The sequence below is a fragment of the Rhineura floridana genome, chromosome 2, assembly GCF_030035675.1.
Source record: "Rhineura floridana isolate rRhiFlo1 chromosome 2, rRhiFlo1.hap2, whole genome shotgun sequence".
NCBI classification, from domain to species: Eukaryota; Metazoa; Chordata; class Lepidosauria; order Squamata; family Rhineuridae; genus Rhineura; species Rhineura floridana.
The window spans coordinates 106,805,227-106,831,479 of NC_084481.1; the positions used below are offsets into that span (position 1 = coordinate 106,805,227).

A 26,253-nucleotide genomic window follows, 5' to 3' on the forward strand; every position below is an offset into this window, starting at 1 on the left:
TTTTTCTTGAGTAAAAATGCACAGAATAGCACTGTGATTCTTATTCTAGAGCACCCACTCCAAATTGCCAATCCACACTTGGATTTTTTTTAATGCTGCATACCACACCTGTTGTGTTCATTATTGTCACCCAATACAATAAATGTGTAATAGGATTGTTCTCTCTTCCTTTTCTTTTGGAAAATCAGAAATATTGCATGTGTTGTCTGTGTGCAGTTTACAAACAGGGCAATGTGACTGACATGTACTTCAACATACATTTGTGCAGGGGTCCCCAATCTCTTTGGGCTTGAGGGCACATTTGGAAATCTAAGAAATGATTGTGGACACCATGAAATACCCATTTCACAGAAGAAAATTTGGTAATGCTCAGAGCCATCCCCAAAGTAGGCCAACCACCTACACCTCCCCCCCAAAAAACACAGACAAAAAAAGCAAGCTACCCCATCTTCAAAGCTAACAGGCAATGTCTCCAACCAAAGATAAAGCAAACGAAACCTTGAATTTTAATGGGGAGGGACAGAAGGCCTTAGCAGGCACCAAGAAAAATGGTGCCCACAGGTGTCACATCAGGGATCTCAGTGTTGCAGCAAAGCGATACACACTGAGACAAAAGGAAATCCACCTTCATATATAGCAGGGGTAGCCAATCTGATGTTGTCCAACTCCCATCAGTCCTAGCCAGTGTGGTCGTCTGTATATCTTAAGTTATTGATATTTCTCCCTCCAATTTTCACACCTCCTTCATCTTGGTCCAATCCTGCTTTCCTTATGATATGTTCTGTGTATAGATTAAACAAATAGGATGATAAAATACACCCATCTTACACCCTTTCCGATTGGGAACCAATCGGTTTCTCCCTATTCTGTCCTTACAGTAACCTCTTGTCCAGAGTATAGGTTGTGCATCAGGACAATCAGATGCTGTGGCACCCCTTTTTCTTTTAAAGCATTCTATAGTTGTTCATGATCTACACAGTCAAAGGCTTTGCTATAATCTATAAACCACAGGGTGGCTTTCTTCTGAAATTCCTAGGTTGGACTAATGTTTGTGTTCTTCTGCATTAACAAAAATCCTCTTATTAAGGCTCCTCTTTTCTGCACATTTTAGACAGACGTGTAGACAGAAGTACCCGTTTTAATGTTCTTTTGACTAATATACAGTTCGCTAAGTAACAGTCTGGAACCCACCTTGATAAGTTGGTGAAATGATTCCAGTACATGTCATCTTAAATACGTAGCCTGAGTGAAAAACACAGTAGAAATTTGTATGTACACTCAAGCACAGCACACAAAATGATGATCATTAGAGGAATTATACAACATACATACTGTATTTTATATATATATATAGTTTATTTCACACAATCCTGATAAGAGTTACAGGTATATTGGGAATCATTTACATTTCCATAGTACATGGAGTGGCCATATAGCTTCTGATGCAAGTAACATACGTTGTGTAAAGCGTACACTTTTCCAATCAACCCACCCGCCATTCACACAATGGATTTTCAAAGCTAATACTAGATTCAGCTACGTAGGAAAGCCTCAAGAATGCTAGGATACAGCGTTGGGTGTCATACAACACTGTAGGTCACAATGGGACAAGCTAAACTACTTTAATTTTCAATCTAGTATTTCTAGTCTACCTGCATTATTGCATTTATACGCATTTTAAAATTCAAATAAAAGAGAATACTATATGGGAAAGGAAAAAATTCTTTGCTGTTTTTAAGGAGTTGAGCTGCAGCCCATACAAAGTGTCCATACAAGCATAGGCAAGATTATAAATTCAAAAAGGTACAAATTAGTTTTCTAGCTTGGTGTGTCGGTAGGTTTCCGTTTCCCTTTGGGAAATGTAGTCACCAACAGCTGGCTCAAAAAAACCCCTAAAGCTGCATGTTAAACACACAGGCTAATATATGTTAAGTGATAAGTGAATCTGTTCATTGGGGTGGGGGAGCGGAACTTAAGAAACAGAAATTATTTGGGGGGCCCATTAGTTAATGGGGAGACCCTTCAGAAACACTTTGTTTTTGTAATGACTTTTTGCTATGAAGTTCATCTGGTATACTTTTGTTTTGTTCAAGTGGTTCTCTAAAGCAGATAGTGAATGTTCAGACTGAATAAATCGGCATTTCCCATTTGCAAGTATTATTCCATGCTTTCCCCTAACCTTTGGTTTAGGAAAACGCATAATGATTAAAAGAGGGCTGGGAGGTTACCAGAAGTATATTTATGAAAACACATAGACTTAACACAAAAGGGATTCTGAGGCAATAGTATTCTCCTTGCTCTCTTGGTAGTTTAGGAGACTAGATGAAGCTAGTGGTAGAAAAACTGGCAAATGATAAAACTGGATTACATTGAAAGAAAATTTAAATGGATTTTTCACAACTAGGCATTGTTACAAGTGTTGCCCATAAATCCTGCATAACCATCCATAATGTTGGAACTGTAATTTCTAGTGTCAACATTTGGGTTCAGATCAAGGCATTGCCTCAGTTCTTGGGGCTATAATGGAAAGCTATAGCAGAGCTATTTTTCATATTCAAGACAATTTGGGCATCTCTCATTCTTTTTGGGTTACATGTGAATGCTATTACTACAGGAGAGAATTTGGAAGAAAAATCAAAATGTATATAGCAGCCAATGCAGGTTTTACATTCACATTAGGAATAGAATTCAACCTCACATTCATGATGACCTTAAGAGTCAAACTAAAGATGATGACTATGCAGCATAGAATGGGAAGTTCAATTATGTGGAGAAGCCGAAGCAGGGACCATTTATGTGCCTTAGCAGAGGGTTCAGGAAGAAACAAGCAAATAGAGTAAGAAGAATCGCTTCCCACCTAAAGTCCATGTGGCAAGATGATGGCAGAACTTCCATGGAATGGATGAATGTGGGGCAGGGAAGATAGCAAAGGAATGAAAAGACAGATGGAGGAAAGACTTCGGGTTGGTGGTAGAAGTAACTCTAGGCATCCCATTTGCCTGCTTTCAACACTTATCACATTTGTGAAAGCTGTTCTTTCAAGCTTAAGCTATACATGACATCACATGTAGGTTTTACCTTGATGCTTCCCTTTCTATTTCCCTTGCACCTAAAAACAGCCACCCAGGTCACAGTCTCCCAGAAGTATCTCAACCCTTGCCTGCCAGTTTTTTACTTCCAAATTCTGCCCCTCCCCTCCTGCCTTCACACACTGACTGCCCGTTTTCTGCTTCCAAATTCTGGATGGCCTGGGGCACTGCTTTAGGTAAAGAAACAACAAAAGTTGGGAGACAAACTCTACACAGTTAACAAGTACAATTAGTGAATTTCCCCCATAGCAAATAACAGCAATGTTAGGTCTGTGCTAGCTGCTTTCATGTGTATGCAAGTCATCTCTACATGTTCAGAGCAGCAGATCCCCAATTACTCTTAGTCACCTTGATGTACTCAGGGTAGATCTTAGCCACCCGTGTAATGCATGCCTATGAGTGAAATGAAGGCTCTAATATGCATTACTGTTTCCGAGTACGAAATCAGAGGACTGTAGTTTTTCTGGATTAATTAAACACCAGTATCAGAGTATAATCTTGTGAGAGACCAGAAGTAGGCCTGTTACTCTTTTGCCCAAAAGAGATATATTCCATTTTCTCTGGTTTCATGTTCACAACACGTAGTGACTAATATGAGTGGAGTATTTTACTCTCATAGGAGAGCACACGCAAGAACTAAACTGGCTTCCTTCACATAGCTTTGCCTGGATACCTTAGTTCTGACCTGCAGCTGTATACTTCAATCCATAGAATTGTATGTCTAGCATAATAATGCACAGTTCTATTAGCAAACACCCATTCCTAGTAAACACGGGGAACAGAATGAATGGAGCAAACCAAGATTCCCAATATTGCAAGGTAACCAAAGTTCACAATCCCCTTGGATTTCAGTGAAGTCAGACAACCCTTTTTGTATCCAGGGCCTGCTTTATCCCGAAAGCATCAAAAAAGTGAACTGTGAATGAATTGCACTTCCAAGTTAATGGGTACAAACTTTCGTGTCTCCCCTATGGGTAAATACCTGAGCTCAAGCCATGGGAACAGGTGGCACATCCCTGCAGCAAACCATTACATATTCACAGGAAGTGTGACACACTCATACTTTGGCTTTTGGCACATCCTGATAATGCACAAAATAACGATAGATACCTACAGCTACCAGCAGCAGGTTCCAAATAAGTTAGCATGCCCTACTCAATATTAGTTAAATTTGATGCCCAGTCCAACCCCCCACAAATTCTATGAGGTTAAATTGCTATTCTGGCACATACAACAAGCATTTCAAATAAGTAGGTTCCTGCAATTATTACAGAAACCTAGTGCACAATCCAGCCATCCTTCACATTCTTCAGTTCACCTCCTATGTGTACTGCTCTGCATGAGGGAGTTACCTGCCACTAATTCCTCTCTAGGCAGCCATCCTGAGAGCAGTGCTTGCACTACATGTACCTGAAAGCTTACATCAATCTGACAGGATCAGACCTTTGTACTGGTGGACCTATTGCCACAAACTAAATAAGGCTGCAATCCTATACTTACCCAGCAGTAAGTCCCACTGAACTCAGTGGGGCCTATTTCTGAATAGACGTGTAGGATTGCCCTGTAAGATAGCAGATGCGTTATAGAGTTTCATGCTTGCACTTGGGAGACCCAGGTTCTAAACCAGAGTTAAGGAACCTGTGGTCCTCTGGGTGTTGTTGGACTCCAGTTTCCATCAGCACCAGCCAGCATGGAAAATGGCCAGGGATGATGGGAGCTGTACTCCAGCAACATCTGGCAGTCCAACAACGTTGGGTTCCTTTGCCCTGTTCTAAGCCCTGCTCCGCTATGGAGCCCATTGGGTGACTTTGGTCCAATCATTACCTCTCAACCTAACCTATCTCATAGGTTTGTTGCAAGGATAAAAGGGGGCAATATCCATGAGAGCTGGGAAGGAGGGCAAGATATAAAAGTCAATAGTAAATGAAAGAAAAATTAGTTGATAAGCTGTATAACAATAGTCTAGCCCTTCTGCACAGTTGAGAGAAACACACTTTTTGCCACTAGCTATTTGGGCAAAAATAGTTGAAAGAGCTGAAGAAAGAGTGAATAGATGTAATCCTGATTCTACTCAAGCCTGAAGCACTCAGCAGCCCCCAGTTCTAAAGGTCAGAAGGGTTCTCTTTGTTGCCAGACATGACAGTAGCTAAAATACTAGATTGATTTCAGCCTCATAGACCTAGAGAAACCCATGTACCAGATCATCTATAATTCATAGCATAGCCAGTATTAGGGACCAGGTGACACTGATGGCTATTAATAGCTCTGTTCAATGCACAACTAAGCAGCAACCAAAAGCCACCAATGAGATGTGACAGACTTTGTATAATTAAAGGGCTGTGCAAATCAGGATGCAGCACAGTCCAATTTGCTCAGCTTCTTTAAGCAGACAGAGTCCGCACATGGTCAGGAATGTGCATTTAGAAGCTTGCATGGCTTACCAATATAGCCATGTTATTCACTGCAAGGTTTGCACTTTCATAAAGCACAAGTTTAGTAAGTTTGGGGACACATGTAAATTCCTCTCTCTCCCCAAACGCATGATCTCCCAGTTCGGGTTACATTGTCACAACAAAGTGCCTTGTTGCAGTGCAATCAACTGAAGATGTGGGTGGGCTATTTAGGAAACTCATGAAGCAAATCAGCCCACGTCCTACTTCAATATAGCCAAGACCACCAATGCAGGAGCAGCTGGAAAGGAGAAGCCACCCGGCAAGGAGCAGCAATGTGAGCAACCTTCTGTTTGTCCAAGAGTCAATGATGGGCAGGGGTCAGAATGACACACCAACACCATCTGGTCTACATGCAAACTTCAGGAAGGAATGAGCTAGCACATGCTGCCAAACACAAAACATGCGCAGTGCTATTTTTTGTTGTCTGCGTCAGAGGATTATACTGACTAAAAGGGCCTGTTTAGAAGAAGTAGTTTTTGGCTCCTAGCACAAGAGTGATTGCATTCATCAGCTGGCTAACCATACAATATTTTATTGGGAGGAAACCATGGCTTTGGGTGCTGCATGATAGAATGCAAGTGGCACAGAACATGGACACTTTGTGTGAATGCAGGTATGCAAATAATGGTTGCCTTTTGTACAAAGATACAGGTTTTGTAGCTTTACAAATATTTTAGTAAACTGTAATATATATACACAGATATTCTCAATTAAGGGATAGGAAAGCTTGTATACATACATACACACAAAAATACAGGTGTTTTCAGACTGGAGGTGGGTTCTGGAGAATTATTCAAGACAGTGGGACACCACAGTACTAAGCAACATCTGTTGGTGAATGATTCCCTTATAGATCTAACCTATCACATCACAGCCATAAATACAAGAGAGAAAGTTGTTCTTCAAGATTATGAACTGTAGTTCTGCCAGTGTCACCATCTCATCCTATTTCACGATCAAGGTACAGGTCTAGAATTGAAGAGAGACTAAAAATGCAAAAGGAATCTAGTACCCACATTCATTTCTGAGCAAGTCCGCACTGGGATAAAAACTTGGTTGCTCATATATATCCCAACCTAACAACAGATAAAAAGCTTTACAACAATTAGTTCAATCTAATTAGCTTCTTTTTTTTAAAAAGGATCATTTGATGGTAATGACCACTTCCACACTGGTGCAACCCAAGCAAGAATATACGTCCTAATGTAAGCTTCTTGTATGGAATGGTTATTTGGTCATTCCTATGTTACAATTTATGTTCCAATGTCTTATGGTCAGGGGAGATCTTTGGTAGATATATTAAACAAAGATACTTCAGTGTACCTCCCATTGCTCCTTTCTCCTCTCAAAGTTTGGTTTTAGTATTTCAGGAAGGCCACCAATGTAGCAAGGCTCTCTCTCTCTCTCCTCTCAAACACCCATCAGTTCTAATTTATAAAGGGAGGGAAAATATATCCCAATGAATTGGTTTCCATTATTTCTCTGTAGAATTTCCAATGAAATAAATGGGATTATGCTATTCTTTCGGATCCTCCAGCAACTGAGTTGTACACGATCAGAGAGCTGAAGATCACCCATCCAGTTCAAATCCTTGCACAGGGGCAGTATGCTTCGTACATAAATCCCTCATAACCTGTAATCCAGATGTTGATTGGTCACAAGCTGGGGGGAAAGGAGAAAACCAAAGAGCTCCATACCAAAAGATCAGACAAACTAACAAACCCATGAGCAGTTATTCCTATAACTGCTTCTTACTTCCCTCTTCACACAAGAACAGGTCAACCTTCTACAGAGAAGCACTAGCATTCATCCAAAATCCATATGCACAGAAGAGCTAATTGATTTTCATATGTTGTGAATCATGTTGTTTTAAATATCTAGAGCTGGGCAGGTGGAGGGGGCTTTCTCAAGGGCATCTAAATTTTACAAAGGCAGATTGCCAGTGCAGGACCAGGTGCTTCAATAGAGAATGCTCTACTAAGTTACAACGCCCACTCAAATCAGCGGCTAGGCTGCTATTAGTCACCTTGCCCCATAGTGCATGATGGAATAGCAAGCACAATATGTTGTCTTATGGGTGACAGGCTACCCCACAGATCTCAACAGGTCATGTTTGCTTCTTGAAGTTTGAAAGCCACCCCTGCTCCAAATGCTACTTTAAAACTTAGATGAGGGGACAGAGTGCGCACTTTAATGCTCTGACAAAGAGTGCTCTCCTTGGATGAGCAAAGAAGCTGCATTGCCTGAGTGCACCCGGAGAGTCTGAGTGTGCTGTAATAGAGATGGTAACAGGTGACCCTGTCGATGGGAAACTTTCCCTTTCTGTCTGCTCTACCACAACCCAAGGTAACAAAGCAAGAGACTCTGAATGTGATACTGGAGCCAATTATCTGAATGAAAAGTGGGAAGAGAGGCTATGGGAAGAAACACAGCAATCGCTTATATGGACCAGGAAAAAAAAGCCATCTTTACACAGTGGTGCAAGCAGAGTTATATTACACAAAAGAGTACAAGTGCACCAAGTGCCCACACTAGGTCAATGCCGGTGCATTGAACAAGACGGTGGCCAGCATCGCAGTTTATACCTACTTAGCTCTCTCTAGATATACGGTATATTTATAAGTATGTATAGAGTTTACCACATGCATTTGTTTCAAAAGGAACTGTACATTCAGCCCAGGGTGATTTCTCTCCCCTGTGCTTCTTAGGCACTCATTTATTTTTTTCGGGCAAGGATAGCCACTCCCACAATCAGAGCTACAGCAGCCACCACCGCCCCTCCAACAAGGATCAGAGGCTTCATGTTCTCAAAAATGCTACTTCCCGGGGATTCCTCTGCATTGTTCCCTTCGTGCTCAGAGTCAGCAGGATGATTTGCGGCTTCAGGGCTCTCTGTTGTTGCTGTGGTAGAGCTAGGCTTCATATTGCCATGGTTGTTCAGCATGGCCGCCTCATTGGCAGCCGCCGCCGCCGCCTTTTTTGCTGGGGTGCTGGCAGCAGGAGCCGGCTGCTCCTTAGAAGGAGCTTCTTTCTTATCGGCGACTGTGGCAGGCCCAGGGTTAGGCTTCTCAGGCTTTCCCGAGCTGGTGGTCTTGGGATCAGGCTTGTTTCCACTGCGGATGCTTCCTTTGGACTCCATCCTGCTCACCAGTGCAGCAGAGGCCAACTGCTCCCACTCTCAGACCAAATTAAAGGGGTGGTGTATGCAAAAAAGGCTGTGTTCACACGGTTCCCTTCACTCGGCCCTCAAGCCAAACACAAAAGCAAAAAGGATCCACCTCAAAACTGCTTGGCCTTGTGCGGCTTTAACTCTGTCTTCTAGGAGGGGCCCCTGCTCAGACAGTATTCCACTTGATCATGTTAGAGAACCTGCAAGAGGAAACGGAAAGGTCAGATCATGAAAGCCATCTGGAATAGCAGTCCATCTTTTCAGACATGGGAACACACCTTCAGCCCAACATGCATTTGAAGACTCACTTCTTAATTTTTTTGCCATGGATTTGTATGGTGATTTAAGGCAATATCCAGCTAAATGGATCCTCCACTAGCACACGGCTTTCTTGCACAAAGGAATTTCTCCTCCCTCCTCCTCCTCTCCCTACATGCCCCTGCACCCTCCTCAAATCTGCTCTGGAGAGTTGGAGGGAAACCCAGAACAGATTTAGGGGGCCTGCAGAGAGAGAGGAGAAATTCTACTGCGTGAGCAGCAATCCTTGCCATAGAGGACCTTTTTAGCTGGATACCACCCATCGTGCTGCTATTGCAGCAGACCTTAGGTCAGACTGAGACCCATTTGTCTACCCAAACCTACTGGTTGAAAGCCAATAAGTGAGAGCACCTATTACAGCTACAGATGCCTCTGTCTTGTAAGAAAGGATGGTGCTAATTTACTACTTCTACTTACTTTGAACTGTGCTACCAAAATATGAATAGCAAACAATTCCCTGTTCTGAAGAGTCTGCGGTACAAGACATAAGAAAGGGCTGTGGTGGCTGGTGCAACAATAGGTGGAGCCAGAGCCAAACACAGATGGAGCCAACTAATTCCAGTTTTGTCCCCACTCTCCTCCCTGCTGCCTTCTACAATCCAAGACAAAAGAGGAGGAAGCTGCCAGCCAGTGCATCCCTCTGGAACAGTTGTAAGTAAGAAGGCAGGCAGGCGGAGGTTGGCTGAGGGCAGATTGAAGTTGGAGAGGCAGGGCCCCATTTACCATAAAAGACCAGCCCCCGCCGAGAAAGGGAAATAAACAGAAGAGTGCAAAGCAGTGGTTGACTATGTCAGCAGTTTCCACAAAGGACTCACTGACAGCATGGTGTCTTTTTGGCAGATTTTGCTCATCAGTTTCAAGCCTTGACCCAAACGTGCACAATCTTTTAGTCTCCTGTGCCACATCTTCAGTAAAACACCAGAGACCAAGCCACAGAAGCTCCCAATATCACTGTACGAGACCAGCAGTCAAACTCCACCATACATTTTGGGAGAATCAGAATCCCAGAGCCAAGGAACAATTATTGAAAGTTTGTTGGAGGCATACAGCACAATCCTAAACACTGTTCACTCAGGAGGTGCACGTTTCACTGAGTTCAGTGGATTTACTACCTATTAAGGAAGGGTTGTGGTTCAGTGCTTTGCATGCAAAAGGTCCCAGGTCAATTCCTGGGATCTTTAGGTAGGACTGGGAGAGACCAATGTCTGAAATCCTGGAGAGCCACTGCAGACAACACAAAGGTAGACGGAACAGTGGCCTTACTTGGTTTCCTATGTACTCATTGGTAGGTGTTCTGAAATTTGCAACTTCAGTTTTAGAGGTCCTTGATCATAGGCTTTGACGATGAAACCCTTTGATGAAACCCTGTGATGGGATAAAACTGGATTATTTCCATTACCCTTGGAAAAGTGCAATCCAGCATCCAAAGGTCATTGGGATGATGGAATTGATCAACAAACCTTGGCAAGGGCTTAGATGGCTCAGGACCTTTTCAAGGCAAACCTTTCCCCCACCTCCATCCCAGTTCAAATAATGTCTAGGAAAGGTTCTCAGCTCCCAGCAGCAGCCCAAGACATCTTGCTGGCAACACCAACCACCACCACAGTGGCCAGCTACATCAAACAGAGAAGCTGACTGGGCTGGGAGTTGAATCATCCTTCCACACTGATGCTGTGGCAGCATCCTCCATCACACCCTGAGCAGCAGGCTAGCTTAGGGGGGCCTGGGCAGGTTGCAAGGCCCGGTCTTTCAGCATTTTGCTGCCGCTCACTCACCACTCAGCCTGGCACTTGTTTGCTCCCTTTTTGGACAAATGCTGCAGAGCAAAGGTGTCAGCACCAGAGTGTCCCATGAGCACAGCATTGCATGCCCAACTGACCTGCTGGAGCTCATTTCCTGAGTTGGCTGCCTCTTTGCCTACTTGCTGGGTCAGGGGCTTTCCCAATGGTGCTGTCTCTGTTGCACTGGATGAAATCACTGGGAGAGACAGACCGCCCAAGCCAGCTTCACTGCCCCCAGGGCTCAAGAGGTCTCAGGAAGAGCCGCTGGATGGTGGCTGCCACCGCCACTCCCCCCCCTCCTCACTCGAACTAAAGGTAAAGCTAGCCTTGCCAGCTAATGTGATTTAAACAGACTCTAAGATATCTCACTTATTTTGGAAAATTGAAAGCCATGTCTGCAGATCTCTGGGTTTCCAGGAAAGAAGTGTGTAGCCCACAATTGGTTTAGGTTACATGGGAAATGAATAGGAGCCCATCAGCCAGCTAGTTCCATCACAGAGCAGCAGTAGACTCATGGTATAAGTGACCTACCTGTGAATAAAGAGTAAATAAGAAACAGCCCTCATAATTATCTCCCCATCAGTCTTTTAGGATTTTCAGAGCCCTTTGGAGAGCTTTTGTTCCAGCAAAGTTAAATATAGGCCTATAATACATCCATCTAAAAATGAGAGCCTCCTGGCAATCCTCTCCCACCATCCTCTTGTAAGATGAAACAATGAGTAGGAAGAGTTTGTATTTTTTTACAATTCAAAACAGTTTTATGTACCAGACAGTAAAATGTCTATGCAATATTTAAACTAGATTATCTCTTCCTTTAGGGAGCAGGGTGGTGGTGGGAAGAGAAGGGTGCTGAATAATAAAACCCTCCACTGCCCTATACTTGTCCATGCCAAACCAAGGCTGGGTTATGGAAAGACCTCCATTTTAACCACCTCATAATGCAGAGTTCCAATTAACATTTCTGCACCCTGCCTGGGCAGCCCCAAAAATCTCTGCCTGCTTCCAACTCTCTGAGCAAAGATTATAATTGCAGTTTTAGAACCCTGCATTTTGATTTTACACACACACTGAAGAGTTTTTGAAAATCCTATTTTTTCCAAATATGGAGATGGGAAGTGCCGCTGGGTCCCCATCAAACAGGACATGGCCCATTTCCACCCTGCACCCACTGCCAGTCAAAAGCACAAACAGCTTTCCTTTTAAAAAACATAAAAATTATCTATGGGATGATTTCATGGAGCTTGGAGTCATTGAGTTAGGTTTTCCATAAGTACCAAATTTTCTGGTGCCACAGAGCAAAGTAAATCATGGAAAGCCGGCAGGTGGGGAAGCTGGCGCAGAAGGGGCCGGCAGAAAGCTCCACAGCATCCACTCCCCGTTTGGGAGCCACTGGGCCAGCTGAACGCCAGCTCAGTCGGGAACCATGTGCAGGGCCAGAAAAGCAGAAGCTGGCTCCTGCAGATACCCCTACCAGGGAGTAAGTGCTCCCCATTGACCACCATGGAAATTATTTTACTCTGCTGGCCAACAGACCGGCAGAAATTTTACCTGGATTGGGACCCGAGGGAGCGCTTCTAATGCAAGGAGGAGGATGTGTAAGTTCCCCCCCAGCTCCTCCTCCACTGTGTCCCTGAAACACCCCCTTTTCGGGCCTTCCATCAGCTTCCGCCAGCTCTCCATCTGCCAGGCTGGCTGTCCCCAGCGGACCCCTGGCTGAGCCGGGATGAGGGGCTTCTTCTAGCAGTGCCTAGCAGCACCAGGAGCCTGCCAATTCAGTGGGGGGTCCACCATTTCCAAGTTTCCCCAGCCCAACTACTAGCTGGATTGAGCCTTCAGTCTAACATTCCCTCTGCCATTAAATACCTCCAGTATTTGGAATTATAGGTTTAGCAGTCATTAATAAAAATTAGTTCCTTGTACAAAAGTCCCATTTGGTGTCATCATAAAATGGAGAGAAGGGCTAGTTCAGGATTCGGTGGCTCAATCCATAATAGATTCTTTTTCCTTAAAAACCTGGATCCAAAACTTATTTCCAAACTTATTTATTTCCAAGAGGGCATATCCACCACATATGAAAGGAGAGTGCAAATTTGCAGCACTCCTTCCAGCAATTTGAAGAATTTGATTCGGTTATGCTGCTCAACAAATGTGGGTACCTGTACACACACATCAGTGATGGAAGACCTTAAGAAACTTCTCATATACTCATGCAAAAACTGATTGAAGTGGTGCCTTCCACCATTTGATATTATCTCCACTTGCAAGTATTTTTCCCAGACCTTGCTCCGAGCAGGCCTTAAGGCCTTCACAGGATCCTGATCTTCCAGATCCTAAAATGTATCTTAGATATCAAGCTTGTATTAACCTTATCCCAGTCTGTGTCTGTGCTGGAATTGCTCTTTAAGATGTTTCTAAAGATTTTTTAAAGATGTTTTAATATGTTTTAAAGTCTTTTGTTTTAAATATGCTTTACTTTAAGTGTTTCTGTTTGTTGCCATGGCCTCCTTCTGGGAGGAAGGGCAGGATATAAATTTAATGAATAAAATAATGTTCCCTGTTCAAGAACAAATTGCTGGAAAATCAGAGCCTCAAAGGGGGGGAACGGTCTAACAGCCTGAATATGAACGGATGTTGACAAGTTGGAGATTTTGATTAATCTGGAACCAGTTACATGGGAGAGTATGTAGTTTTTTTCTGGAGTTGTACATCTGATATTGGAGTTGGACCCTCACAGAAATCACCATTTAAAAATTTGGGATGGAACATAATAGGCAGCATAGGAGAGATCTGGGGATGGGGTAGGAACAGCACTTTAGCCATGTACCCCAAGCTTTTAAGTTGTTGAATAAAAAGCGATTGACAATTTTCTGTAATAACTGTGTGAAGTGAACTTGGAATGGTAGACCTCTCCATTTTCCCTTCATATGCCATTGATGCCTCACAAATTAGTTATCCATTGCTTTTTCTCCACTTCAGCATCCTGTACCAAGGAGATAGCATGCAAACAGGGTGGAGAAAGCCAGCCCCGTCACCCATCTTTGTTGAGTAATCGGCAGTAGCATTCTTCCCTACCAAATTACTAGCTTGTGTTAGCTGTTTTCTACATGTGTGCAAAAAGACTAAAAGGAGAAAGCAGGGTGAACACAACCCATAATTTAAAAGGAGAAAAATAGATCCATAGATACATTGCCTTCAGGAGGAGGGCTTCTTCGAACCTTAATATCACAGTTTCTTCCAGATCAGTGCAACATAAACAAGGGAGTTGACTGTAATAATCACAACAAGAGAGACTGATAGATACAGGGAGGAGACAGATTCATCAGTATGAATGCATAAATCTTAATCACAGTATGTTTTGAGCACTGTATTCCAACAGGGGAAAAGTAAGTTAGGCTGTAACCCTAACCCCACTTACCTGGGAGTAAACCCCACTGAATTCAGTAGGATTTACTTCTGAGTAGACATGGCTAGGAGTGCAATATTAGTCTCTATACCAGGCATGGGGGACATTTGGCCCTCCAGATGTGCTGAACTACAACTCCCATCAGCCCCAGCAAACATGGCCAGTGGCAGGGGATGACAGGAGATGTAGTTCAGCAACATCTGGAGGGCCAATGGTTCTCTGCACCTGCTCTATACATTTTGCTGTTTGAGTCAAGGACTAGTTCCAGAAAGGACTTTGGCTCTTGTAATGGTAACTCAAAAGTCTGGGTACAATCCTATAGCCCCATGTAACTCAATATTGGATTTATTTCTGGGTAGATATTTTATTTATTTTAAAGCACAGTTCTTCAACCTTGGCTCCTCAGATGTTGTTGGACTACAATGTCCATCATCCTTGGTCCTTGGCTAAACTGGCTGGGGTTGATGGGGAGTTGCAGTCCAATATCTGGGGAACCAAGGTTGAAGAACAGTGTTTTAAACAATTGTGCAGTAAGCACTTTTTAGCTTTTTAAAATCAAGCTAGGAGCAGGAAGAAAAGTATTTCCTTTATCTCATCCAACTCCCGAAACTCCATAGCCACCCCATGTGAGGCCTGAGCATCACTGGAAAAGTTCCTGCTCCTGGGCATCTGGAGCCATGAACAGGGGCACTCCTCTTAGGGTGTGGGAATACACTGCAACATTTTGTTGCAGGTCCTACTTGTTCCTTTTAATAGTGAACTCAAGTGGTTTAGTGCCAAAAGGACTGGAGCCAAAACAGAGGCAGTGAAAAACTAGAGGCATCAACATGATCAGATGAACCTTCAGGTATGCAAAAGTCTTTGTACTTTGAATCCAGAGGTATGCATAAGTACATATACCTTTGCATGACCAGGCTGATGCCTCTTTTGGTCTTAGCAGGACCATTACTAATGGGACCTCCCTCCCTCCAAAACCAAATTACACAACTCAGACTAATGAGGACTGAGCATGGTCAGTGGCATTGATGAATCACTGAATGTTGAGTATCAGTTGGGGAAAAAACAGGGAAAAGAAAATTTGGCTTGCTCAAATCCCTTCTAGCTTAGAGGTGGGGTCCTTGAGGAAGATGTGGCTGGCAGAAGCACTACTTTTTTGGGGGGGAGGTTGATTTCCTTCCATATTTTGTCAGAGGTCCCACTGGTTCTAAAAAATTTGACCCCTATACTTGTTGAGCTTCTGCTCCCCTTCCTGCTTTTGTGGTGTGTTCTTTAATTAACCCTGACCAGCCCTATGGCTGAACATCTCTCTCCACCTTTCTCCAAAAGACTAGAAATTAAGTCTGTTCCTTTTATTTTTCCCCTGCCTGTGCTGCTGAAAGATATCTACCCTGCACCGAACAGAAGAGTCACTCTAGTTTTCCTGTAAAGAGTCATAATTATAGAAAGCCTACTCTCTTCCCTTCAATAGTCACCTTCCAAGCCCATTATCCCCTCACTGAAAGGTGCCAGATTAGAGACAGAGGTAGGCATCAAGCGCACAGGACAAGAACCTCAGGACTCTTGCCTGAAAGGGGAATTTATATTCTGGTATTTAGGTAGAGTTTGTGAGAATGCTGGAGTTCAAGGCAACAGCTATTAATTGGTCTGGGTCAAGTTGTTTAACAATCAGAAGTTTCCTCTGAATAGAGAAATGTGTGGCCCTAAGACAATGGGGTGCATCTGTTTCACAGATTTCCCCAAGACGGTGGGGTGCATCCAAGATGGCAGTTCCACTTGCGCAACAGACTTCAAAGCATACAGTGGAACTTTCTCTGCCCGCTCTGTCCCCTCCAGCCCCCTGTGCACTCTCAGGGTTGTGGAACCCCCCAGAGCAGATTTTGGGGGGCATGCAGGGTGAGGAGAGGAGACAGAAGTCCCACTGCACAAGTGGAACTCAGCCCAAACAGCATTGGATACAATCTGCTAGGCCCAAATAACCCATGTAATTCAGCACACCACAGAAGAGCCAGGACTAGGAAACTAAATGAACAGCCACCGCGTAAAACATCCAAGCTCTGTGCAAGCAAGCAAACAGCAGCTGCTGCTGGAGCGATGAAGCCTTCAACAGATAAGATTAAGAGGCAACACAGGATCACAATATGCGAGATTTCATTTTGAGAACAAGGCTGATATGAGACAGGTTGGCACTACCTGGGAAGAAAGAGGCCTCATAGTGCTGAGAAAATCCAGATTGTGTGCATAACGGAACTACAGTACAGCTACTTTGAAGGTCTAAGGGGACAGATTGCAATGTACTAAGATAAGAATAAAGAAGCTAGCTGGACATTCTGGGTTATCTTGTTTATGCAGATGTAATTGGCAGATACCCAAAAGGTGATGACATATCTTTACGTTTCATTTTATTAAACTGCTTGATTGTAACTTTTATTGCCACATAGCATCGAGCTAAGGTATAAAACAAGGTCTGTTCAGTAATATGGCAGGCAGCTCACTTTACGCATGAGCGGTGAGTGTGTCTCTATTCTGCAGAATAATAAATTTGAGTTGAACTCTCGACTGACTACTGACTTCTCGTTCTTGGTGGTAAATCAGAAAAGCCTACCAAGGGGAATGAACAGCAATATTTGCAACAATAGCAAGGATTTTACATTTTCCCGGAAACATCCTGGAGCATACACAGAGACAGAAGTTCTGGTGCCATATCTGATCACTATCAGGGAGAATGCTTTGGACTAGATTCTTTTTCTATCCAAGAAGTTCTCTTTTCCTGGCAAGACTTAGTCTTGCTGGACCTCACTCCCCTCTTTCTCCCTCTCTCCAAGACCTACACATAAAGCTAAGCCAAACCATGGCTTAGCAGAACAAAAATGGCAGCCACAGTGCTTCTCACCAGATCCTGCTATGGCCACACGACTCAGGACTAAGCCAGGGTTTGGCTTAGCGTTAAACCATGAGCCTGGGTTCGGATGTAACATGAGAAAGAAGAGCCTGCTGGATCAGGCCAGTGGCCCATCTAGTCCAGCATCCTGTTCTCACAGTGGCCAACCAGATGCCTGTGGGTAGGTCACAAGCAGGACCTGAGTGTAACAGCATTCTCCCCTCCTGTGGTTTCCAGTAAGTGGTATTCACAAGCATACTGCCTCCGAATGCAGAGGCAGAGCATAGCCATCATGGCGAGTAACCATTCATAGCCTTATCCTCCATTAATTTGTCTAATCCTCTTTTAAATCAATCCAAATTGGTGGCCATCACTGCCTCCTGTGGGAGTGAATTCCATAGTGTGCTGCTTTAAGTACTTCCTTTTGTCTGTCCTGAATCTTCCAACATTCAGCTTCCTTTGATGTCCACAAGTTCTAATGTTAAGTTATGAAAGAGGGAGACAAACTTTTCTCTATCCAATTTTTCCATGCCATGCATAATTTTATATACTTCTATCATGTCACCTCTTATGCACATTCTCTGTTAATAATGCTTTCAACCAAGGAAAACTGGTGGAAAGCCTTATTATAGAATTACCAAGCATACCGAAGAACAAGTCTTGATGAAGCAGAACCAGCATGTTTTGTCTCGCTAGCTTATTATAGTTATTTGAGAAGGTCAGCAGGCATATAGCTAGAGGTGATCCAGTCAATACTGTGTACTTAGACTTTCACAAAAAGCTTTCAGTAAAGTCCCTGACCAAGGATTTCTGAGTAAACTTTGAGGAATTAATAGATGGGTCATCTTATGGACCAGTAACTGGTTAAAGAACAGGAAGTAGAGAGTAGGAATTAATTGTAAGTTCTCACAATGTAGGAAGTAGACTCTCCCCCCCATCCAGGGACCTGTGCTTTTAAATTTGTTAATAAATGACCACGGTAAGCAGTAAAGTGGCCAAGTTTGCAGATGACACCAAGCTGTTTAGTGTGCTTAAAACAAAAAAAGAGATTGCAAAGAGCTTCGGAAGAATCTCTCCAAAGTCAGGGAAATGGTAAATAATATTGCAAATGTGGTTCTGTGTAAGCAAGTGTAAAGTGATACACACTGGAAACAGAAATCCTAACCACATAATTAAGCTGATGGGGTCTGAGCTGGCAATAACTGACCAGGAAGACAGCTTGATTAAAACTGCACCCAATGCATGGCTGCTGTGAAAAAAAGTGAATTCCATACTAGGGATGAAAAATAAAACTGCCAGTCATAGAATGAGGTTATACAAATCTATGGTGCAACCAGACTTGGAATATTGTATACAGTTCTAATCATTGCTCCCTAACACAGACATTGTACAGCTAGAACACATGCAGAAAAGGGCAACCAAAATGATCAAGGGGCTGCAGCAACTCTCCTACAACAGAAGGTTACAATCTTTGGTGCTTTTTAGTTTAGAAAAAAGGCAACAAAGGGGAGCACATGTTGTTGTTGTTATGTGCTTCCAAGTCAACTACGACTTATGGTGACCCTATGAATCAGTGACCTCCAACAGCATCTGTCATGAACCACCCTGTTCAGATCTTGTAAGTTCAGGTCTGTGGCTTCCTTTATGGAACCAGTCCATCTCTTGTTTGGCCTTCCTCTTTTTATACTCCCTTCTGTTTTTCCTAGCATTATTGTCTTTTCTAGTGAATAATGTCTTCTCATGATGTATCCAAAGTATTATAACCTCAGTTTCATCCTTTTAGCTTCTAGTGACAGTTTGGGTTTAATTTGTTCTAACACCCAATTATTTGTCTTTTTTGCGGTCCATGGTATCCACAAAGCTCTCCTCCAACACCATATTTCAAATGAGTAGATTTTTCTCTTATCCACTTTTTTCACTCTCCAACTTTCACATCCATATATGAAATTACGCATGGCTTGGGAAAAGCAGACAGGATTATGTTTTTCTCCCTCTCTCTTAATAGTAGTACCTGGGGTCAACCAGCGAAATTGAATTGAGGGAGATTCAGGACAGACAAAAGGAGGTACTTCTTCACACACTGCATAGATAAAATATGGAATCTACTACCGCAAGATGTAGCAATGGTTACCAACGTAGATGGCTTTGAAATGGGATTAGAAAAATTCATACAGGATAAGGCCATCAATGGTTACTAGTCATGATGAGCTTTATACTACTTCCTGGGTCAGAGGCAGCACTGAGGTACAACAGTGGGAGAGGGCTACTGAGCTCATGTCCTTGTGCTCATCTCCTGCTTGAGGGCTTTCCACAGGCACCTGGTTGGCCACTGTGGGAAACAGAATACTGGATTAAATATGCCTCTGGTCTGATCCAGCGAGAATCTTATGTTCTTTCTTAAGGATCCTCGCTTTGACAAGCAGTCATCTCACATGGGCTAGCAGGATTGGCACAGGTGACAGAAGCCCTGTCCCACCAAAAAACAGAAACTATAGATCTACACCCCTGCAATACAGACTACCTCTTTAATTAGCATTTCCTGAGTGTACCTTCTATGAACACCAACTTTGTCAGGATATATATACATTTGGATGGCATACATTGATCTATATTTATTTATTATTAAATTTATAACCCGCCCTTCTTCCCAGTAGGAGTCCAGGGCGGGAAACAAAAACACTAAAACACTATAAAACATCATAAAAACAGACATTAAAATATACAAAAACAAAACATATTTTTTAAAAGCTTTAAAAACATCTTAAAAAGTGATTCCAACACAGGCACAGACTGGGATAAGGTCTCAACTTAAAAGGCTTGCTGAAAGAGGAAAGTTTTTAATAGGCACCAAAACAATAACAGAGATGGCACCTGTCTAACATTTAAGGGGAGGGAATTCCAAAGGGTAGGTCCCACTACACTACAGATTTGCTTCCTATGTTGTGCGGAGCGGACCTCCTGATAAGATGGTATCTGCAGGAGGCCTTCACCTGCAGAGCACAGTGATGGACTAGGTATATAAGGGATAAGAGTCTTTCAGGTATCCTGGTCCTAAGCTGCATGGAGCTTTGTACACCACAACCAGAACCTTTAACTTAGCCTAGTAGCTAATGGGCAGCCAGTACAATTCTCTCAGCAGTGGGATAACATGTTGGCAATATTTTGCTCCAGTGAGCAGTTGCACCAACACATTTTGCACCAGCTGCAGCTTCTGGACCAACCTCAAGGGCAGCCCCACACACAGCACATTACAGTAATCCAACCTGGAGGTTACCAGTGCTTGGACAACAGTGGTCAGGCTATCCTGGTCCAAAAATGGCCACAGCTGTCTTGCCAGCTGAAGCTGGTATAAGGCACTCCCAGCCACTGAGGTCACCGGGGCTTCTAGTGACAAAGATGAATCGAGGAGCACCCCCAGGCTATGGACCTGCTCTTTCAGAGGGCGTAGGACCCCATCCAAAGTAGGCAACTGACCAATTATCCAAACTTGGGAACTACCAACCCAGAGCACCTCCATCTTAATTAATTGGCCCTCATCCAGCCCACCACCAAGTCCAGACCCCAGTCCAGGGCTTGCATGGCCTCTCCCAATTCAGATGTTACAGAGAAACAGAGCTGAGTATCATCAGTACTGCTGACACCTCGCCCAAAATCTCCTAATGACCAATCCCAAGGGCTTCATATAGATGTTAAACAGCACTGGGGACAAGATAGTACCTGCAGCACCCCAGAGCACAAGTGCCAGGGGGCCGAAAGACAATCACCCAATGCTGTTCTGTGAAAATGACCCTGGAGGTAGGATTGGAGCCACAGTAAAACAGTGCCTTTGATACCCATCTCACCAAGTTGGTTTAGAAGGATATCATGGTCAATAGTATTAAATCTGCTGAGAGATCAAGTAAGAACAGGGCTGCACTCCCCCTGTCCTTTTCCTGATAAAGGTCATCCATCTGGGTGAACAAGGCTGATTCAGTCCCATAACCAGGCCCGATCCCAGATTGGAATGGGTCAAGATAATCTGTTTCATCCAAGAGTATTAGAAATTGCTGTGCCACAACCCTCTCGGTCACTTTCCCTAAGAAGAGGGTATCTATGACCGGGTGGTAGTTGTCACAAACCAATGAGTCCAGGGTAGGCTTTTTCAGGAGTGGTCAGATTACTGCCCCTTTCAGTGATCCACTGCTTCCTGCAACAATGCATTGACCACATCTGGGATCCCCTCGGTCAAACCCCCTCAGCAAGCTTTAATAAGCCAAGAAGGGCAAGGGTTAAGAGGACACATTACTGGCCATATTGCGGCAAGCACCTTGTCCACGTCATCAGGCCGCATCAACTGAAACTGATCCCAAGAAGTTGCAACAGACATTGCACTGGACACCTCATGGGGGACCATGCTAGATGTGGATGGGGCATCAAGACTGCTACACTTTACCCTCAAAGTGCCTTGCAAACAATTCACAGTGGGCCTCCAAAGGGTCTAAAACTCAATTTCCTGGAATTGATTTCAACAGACCCCTGACAATACGGAAAAGCTCCACTGGGTGGCTAGTTGAGGATGCTATGGTGGCAGAGAAGTGGGCCTTTTTCACTGCCCTCACCGCCACACAATAGGCACGGTTATGATGTTTTACTTGTGCCCAATCAGCCTCACAGCATGTCTTTCGCCACTTGCACTCTACCCGTCGTCCAGCTTGTTTCATTGCTCTTTGCTCACTGGTGTACCAAGTTGCAGACTGGGCTCCACAATGCTGTGTAAACTAAATGGATGTATAGATGTTCAGATGTTTCGTTAATGTGAACTGACAGGGTTCTTTTTCTCTCTCTTTCTTTTTTCTTAATGAAATTACTATATATATATTAAAAAATTAGCACTTCCTGCTGGCCAGAGACTGTTCCTTGCTGTAACAACAAGTGGAAGCACATGTAAAGCCCTTGGAATGATTCAATGGACAAAAGCACCACCCCAAGAGCAGAAACTTGCATGCACCCTAGTGGAGGAGGTCCTGATCCACATTAAAAGATGCCACCGAGCAGTTTGCGGAAATGCTCAGGAAAAAGTCCTACTGTAACAACATTACTAGTTAGCTGGGTGAAAAGGAGGACAGAGATCCTTTACTTTTAGCAATGGTGTAAAAACAGCGGGTGAGGGAGGATTTTGGCAGATACCCTCTCTCCTCCAGGATGAGCAAAGTTAAGCTGCAACTGTCAAAATCTCCTGTTCTGCACAAGTGTTGAAAAGCTACAGGTGCCCCATCTTCCTTTCCATCTCCCGTCATGTTTTCAGCTACTTAGTTGATCATGATCTTAGTTTGCTATGTGTGAGGATTATGTGTGTACAGAATTCAAACATGCACTGCCACCCCGACACCTGCAGCTTGCACTGGTACAATCTAGGGGGTGGAAATGTCACTTGATTTTATTGATTGTATAAACAGGTGCTTTGTACCATCAGGTGGGGCTGGGGTGGATCATACATTATTCAACGGATGTTCCAAAATTGAGTTATTAATACTTAACTACCACACAGAGTTGTTATAGATAACCACAGGTATAGCTTTAGTGCAGGCAGGCTGTTACACTTGTAGAGGTTTAAAGGTGGCATAGAAGTTGGTTCATCGTGAATTAAGTCTACTTGAGTCATAACACCATCACTTGACTGTCTGCTTTTTTCTTTTTGTATACGAGCCATGGTTTGCAGAGCTGCATTTCCTTTCCTCTGTTTGTCAAATACAGAGAGTGATAAAACCATAAGAAAAAGAACAAAAATCTTCAGTGTGAAAATGGTTCCAACAAGAGGGACAGCCCTGTTTAGCTTATCAGGATTCCCGATAACCACCAACTTCTGTGTCCCTGTAATTGAATTCAAAACTATGTGATCGGTGCCCTGGATGTGTCAACCAGCAGTTCACCTATCTGCTCTGCTGTGGCAGACAAAAGACTGGATGGAAAATCTTGCAAGGTCCTGAATTTTGCAGGGACTGGCCAAAGGTACCATGTTGCACTCGACATTCAAGAAGCCACAGCAGGCAGAGATCCTGACACAGCTTGAGGCAATGACCTTTAGCAAAGAACAGCACATGCTCCCTTGGGATAGTTATGGAAAGCCCATGCCTACTCAGAATCTACATAGCCAGCCAGCAGAAACTGTGCTCCCCTCTTACCTACTCACCAAAAATGCTGAGAAGGGCATTATCTAGAAGGAAACATATAAGCACCACTGACTCATCATCCACACTCTCTCTCCATGGTGGATTATTTATCCCAAAGTTATTGACAAAATAAGGGGGAGCCAGTGAAATCTTTCTTCCTTTTGCTGCAGTGAGCCCTCATTCAAAGGCCTGACCAAAAGGAAATGGATGTCACTATGCTCTGAAGCTTGCCAAGTGGTAAGCAATGGAAAAATGCCAGGAGAATGGCTGGTGGTAAAGGAAAGAGACTAAGAATGTCTGGATCCTATGAGCTTCTTGAATTTTCAGTGCCATGTCTTTAGAAGACAATGGCAGAAATAGCTTTCAATGCAACATCCATAACTCCCTAGCAGAAAGCATGGACCTGAAGGCCAGACAGGTCAGATGTTGTATATGGCTAATAATAATGAAAACCTGAAAAGGAGCCAGCTGGTTTCAGTCCATCAGCACCACCCACAATGGCAGAAAGAGAGTGAATTGTCCTCATCTTTCGGTGTCTACGTAAGCGAGATGATCACGTAAAGCTGTACCCATGGAAAATAACCACCCTCATAGCCCTAGATACTGCCCCCTAAGGTGTTCAATCAAAACTAAGGGCACAATCCTGAGGGAGCAAGGCATCACTGCATCCCCATTCATCATCAGAGAACCTGTGTCTGACTGGGTGCACTGAATTCAAAGGAACTTGAGTGCACTTAACTTTCTCTGAATTGTGACCTAGTGCTAGCCTGGATCTGTTGATATTCAACAGAGTGCTATGGAATGGGGCCACTCTGGAGATTAAAGTGTATTAATTGTATTCTATTGGAGCTATAATCAAGAGTTCTGGAATAAGGAGCACTCCTTCATGACCTAAAGCAATCCTATTCTACCAGTGCACTTAGAAATATATCCACTGATTTCAATGGAACTTATTCCCAGGTTAGCGTGTATTGGACTGCAGCCTAAAGGTAGAAACCTTCGACTTTCAGTTACCTACGTAACCTAGTACCTGTTGGCAATCTCTTTATAGATAAAAACATCTGCAGTTACAGGGCATTTTGGGGTGGGCAGCCCTTATTTGAGGGCTTAAATGGGAGCCATTTTTTTTTTACTGATAAAGGATGTTGTCTCAGATTCTGAATGCTTGGTAAAATCTGTTGTTGAACTTGTACTCTCTCTCTTTTTTTTTAAAGAGCCATATCAACAGGTATTTTCCAGGCACGAGGGGAAGTATACAGGGCAATACAAAGGCAGAAATGCACCAAAAAATTAGAATTTTCAGCATCATACAGGTGCCCCATAATTCAGCATGAATTCAAACACCCACCAGGTTGAGTTTTTGTTTTTTTAAAGCTGAACAGTGCATCAGTGCCCATTTAAAGTCAAGGGCAACTACCACTTTATCACCAGGTTTTTCCCACTTCCCATCTGCTTTTAGAAAGCTGTAAAATATCAGTCTGAAGAAAGCTAGAACACAGTAACTATCATTAATCAGCCTCTTTTGGTTTAATAGAATGGTACTGGCACACACTTTTCCAGCATGAAGGAGAGGGGGTGCTTCTAATTTCAAAAGGAGATGGATATTTTAAATTGTGTCAATCAAAAAATCCAGCATTTGTTGATTTGGTGTGTGCAGGATTAATGGGTAAAGAAAAAAGTCAATGCAAAACACAGCATATAGGATTGATAAGACTGTCCATTCAAGCTTGAAAAGTGTGCCATTAATCACTTGAAACAAAAGGCTAATTGCAAGGTATGACGATTTTTCTCTTGGGTGTATTTTAGTTTATGCCCTAAATAAACACACCTGATTTCCTAATAGCCTCAGCCCCGCTTAAAAAAATTAAGTTTTAAAATAGCTGTATTTCTAGATCGTGCCAGCATGTTCTAATTCTCATCCATTTCTTAGGATAAATCTTCCCCAGAGAGTCTTGCCGGAAATGCTCTGAAGCAGCCACCGCAATCGTTATGCAAAGTAGTATTAGCTGCACAATGAGCAAAGCAAAACGCAGATGACGTTCTGCATGCCATATCATCCCTAGGTCTGGTAGGCTTTCGGTCTTCCGCTTCTGTAAAAGCTCACACCCACCATCTGACCTTCAAGGAAAAAAGCATAGCACAGGAGCCGTGCGTATGGAACTCAAAATGCATTCCACACGAATCTTTTTCTTTCCCTTTGCACGGGTGGCATCAGTTGGCACAGTCAGGCCAACGGCAACAAGAAAGGCCTGGGCTCCTGACTGAAATGTGTTTTTTTTTTCATAGCAACCCACTGACCTCTCTCTTAGAGATGCTGACGCCTTTAACAAGCACATCCGCAGCTCTGCCTCTGTTCACCTGCATGCAAAAACATCCAATCTCACAATTTCCCTCCTTCCTTACGTATCCCTATTTGCCTAGCCATCTATTTCCCTTACTTAGGGGGATCTTCTATCACGTACGAGAAAGCCGAAGAAGAGAAAAAAACAAATAGCCCATACCTTTACTCCCACCTTAGGCTTCTGTTTGCTGATGTCACACCTTGGAAGCTGGATGTTCCGCAGAGAGGAGGAACGGATGAAGAAGTGGAGGGAGGAGAATGCCCTGGGAGATTCCCACAATGCCTTGCTGCAGACCCGCATGAAGCGAAGGAGCAGGATAGAGGCGGGGAAGAGGGCGGAGACACGCCGAGAGGGAGGGTCCAGGGGAGAAGCCAAATGGCGAGGTGCGGAGAAGAGTCGAGCTACCCCCGGGTCAGCGTTCTTTTCGGCCTAAATGGTGGCAGGGAACCACCATTTCGGCCTAAATGGAGGGAGTTTACAGATGGGAATGTGGTAGGCGTGAGGGCTGACTCCATGGAAATGGGAGATCGCTGTTCAGGAGGAGCCACCGGCGACTGGGCTCCTCTCTGCGTGAAAGGGCCAGCCGGGAGGGGAGTGGCAGTGCCGATTCTAGTAACGCCGGCAGGCAGTGAGTACGCCTCCGAAACGCAGAGAGGTTTGGACAGGGCGGG

At 43.8% G+C, this 26,253-nt stretch overlaps 1 protein-coding gene across 4 annotated transcripts; it reads right to left on the minus strand.

The window, feature by feature from the left end:
• Positions 1-1,336: 1,336 nt before the first annotated feature.
• Positions 1,337-26,134, minus strand: CEND1 (cell cycle exit and neuronal differentiation 1). 4 transcript variants are annotated; one of them, XM_061610033.1, is made up of 4 exons: positions 25,742-26,134; positions 11,180-11,341; positions 10,293-10,394; positions 1,337-8,911 (listed from the first exon to the last, which is right to left on the minus strand). In XM_061610033.1, the coding sequence occupies exon 4, from the start codon at positions 8,679-8,681 to the stop codon at positions 8,259-8,261; it is 423 nt and encodes a 140-aa protein (XP_061466017.1). In that variant the 5' UTR covers positions 8,682-8,911; positions 10,293-10,394; positions 11,180-11,341; positions 25,742-26,134; the 3' UTR covers positions 1,337-8,258. The 4 variants fall into 4 exon arrangements, with proteins under 4 accessions (XP_061466017.1, XP_061466018.1, XP_061466016.1 ...); XM_061610034.1 differs by lacking the exon at positions 11,180-11,341; XM_061610032.1 differs by lacking the exons at positions 10,293-10,394; positions 11,180-11,341.
• Positions 26,135-26,253: the final 119 nt, after the last annotated feature.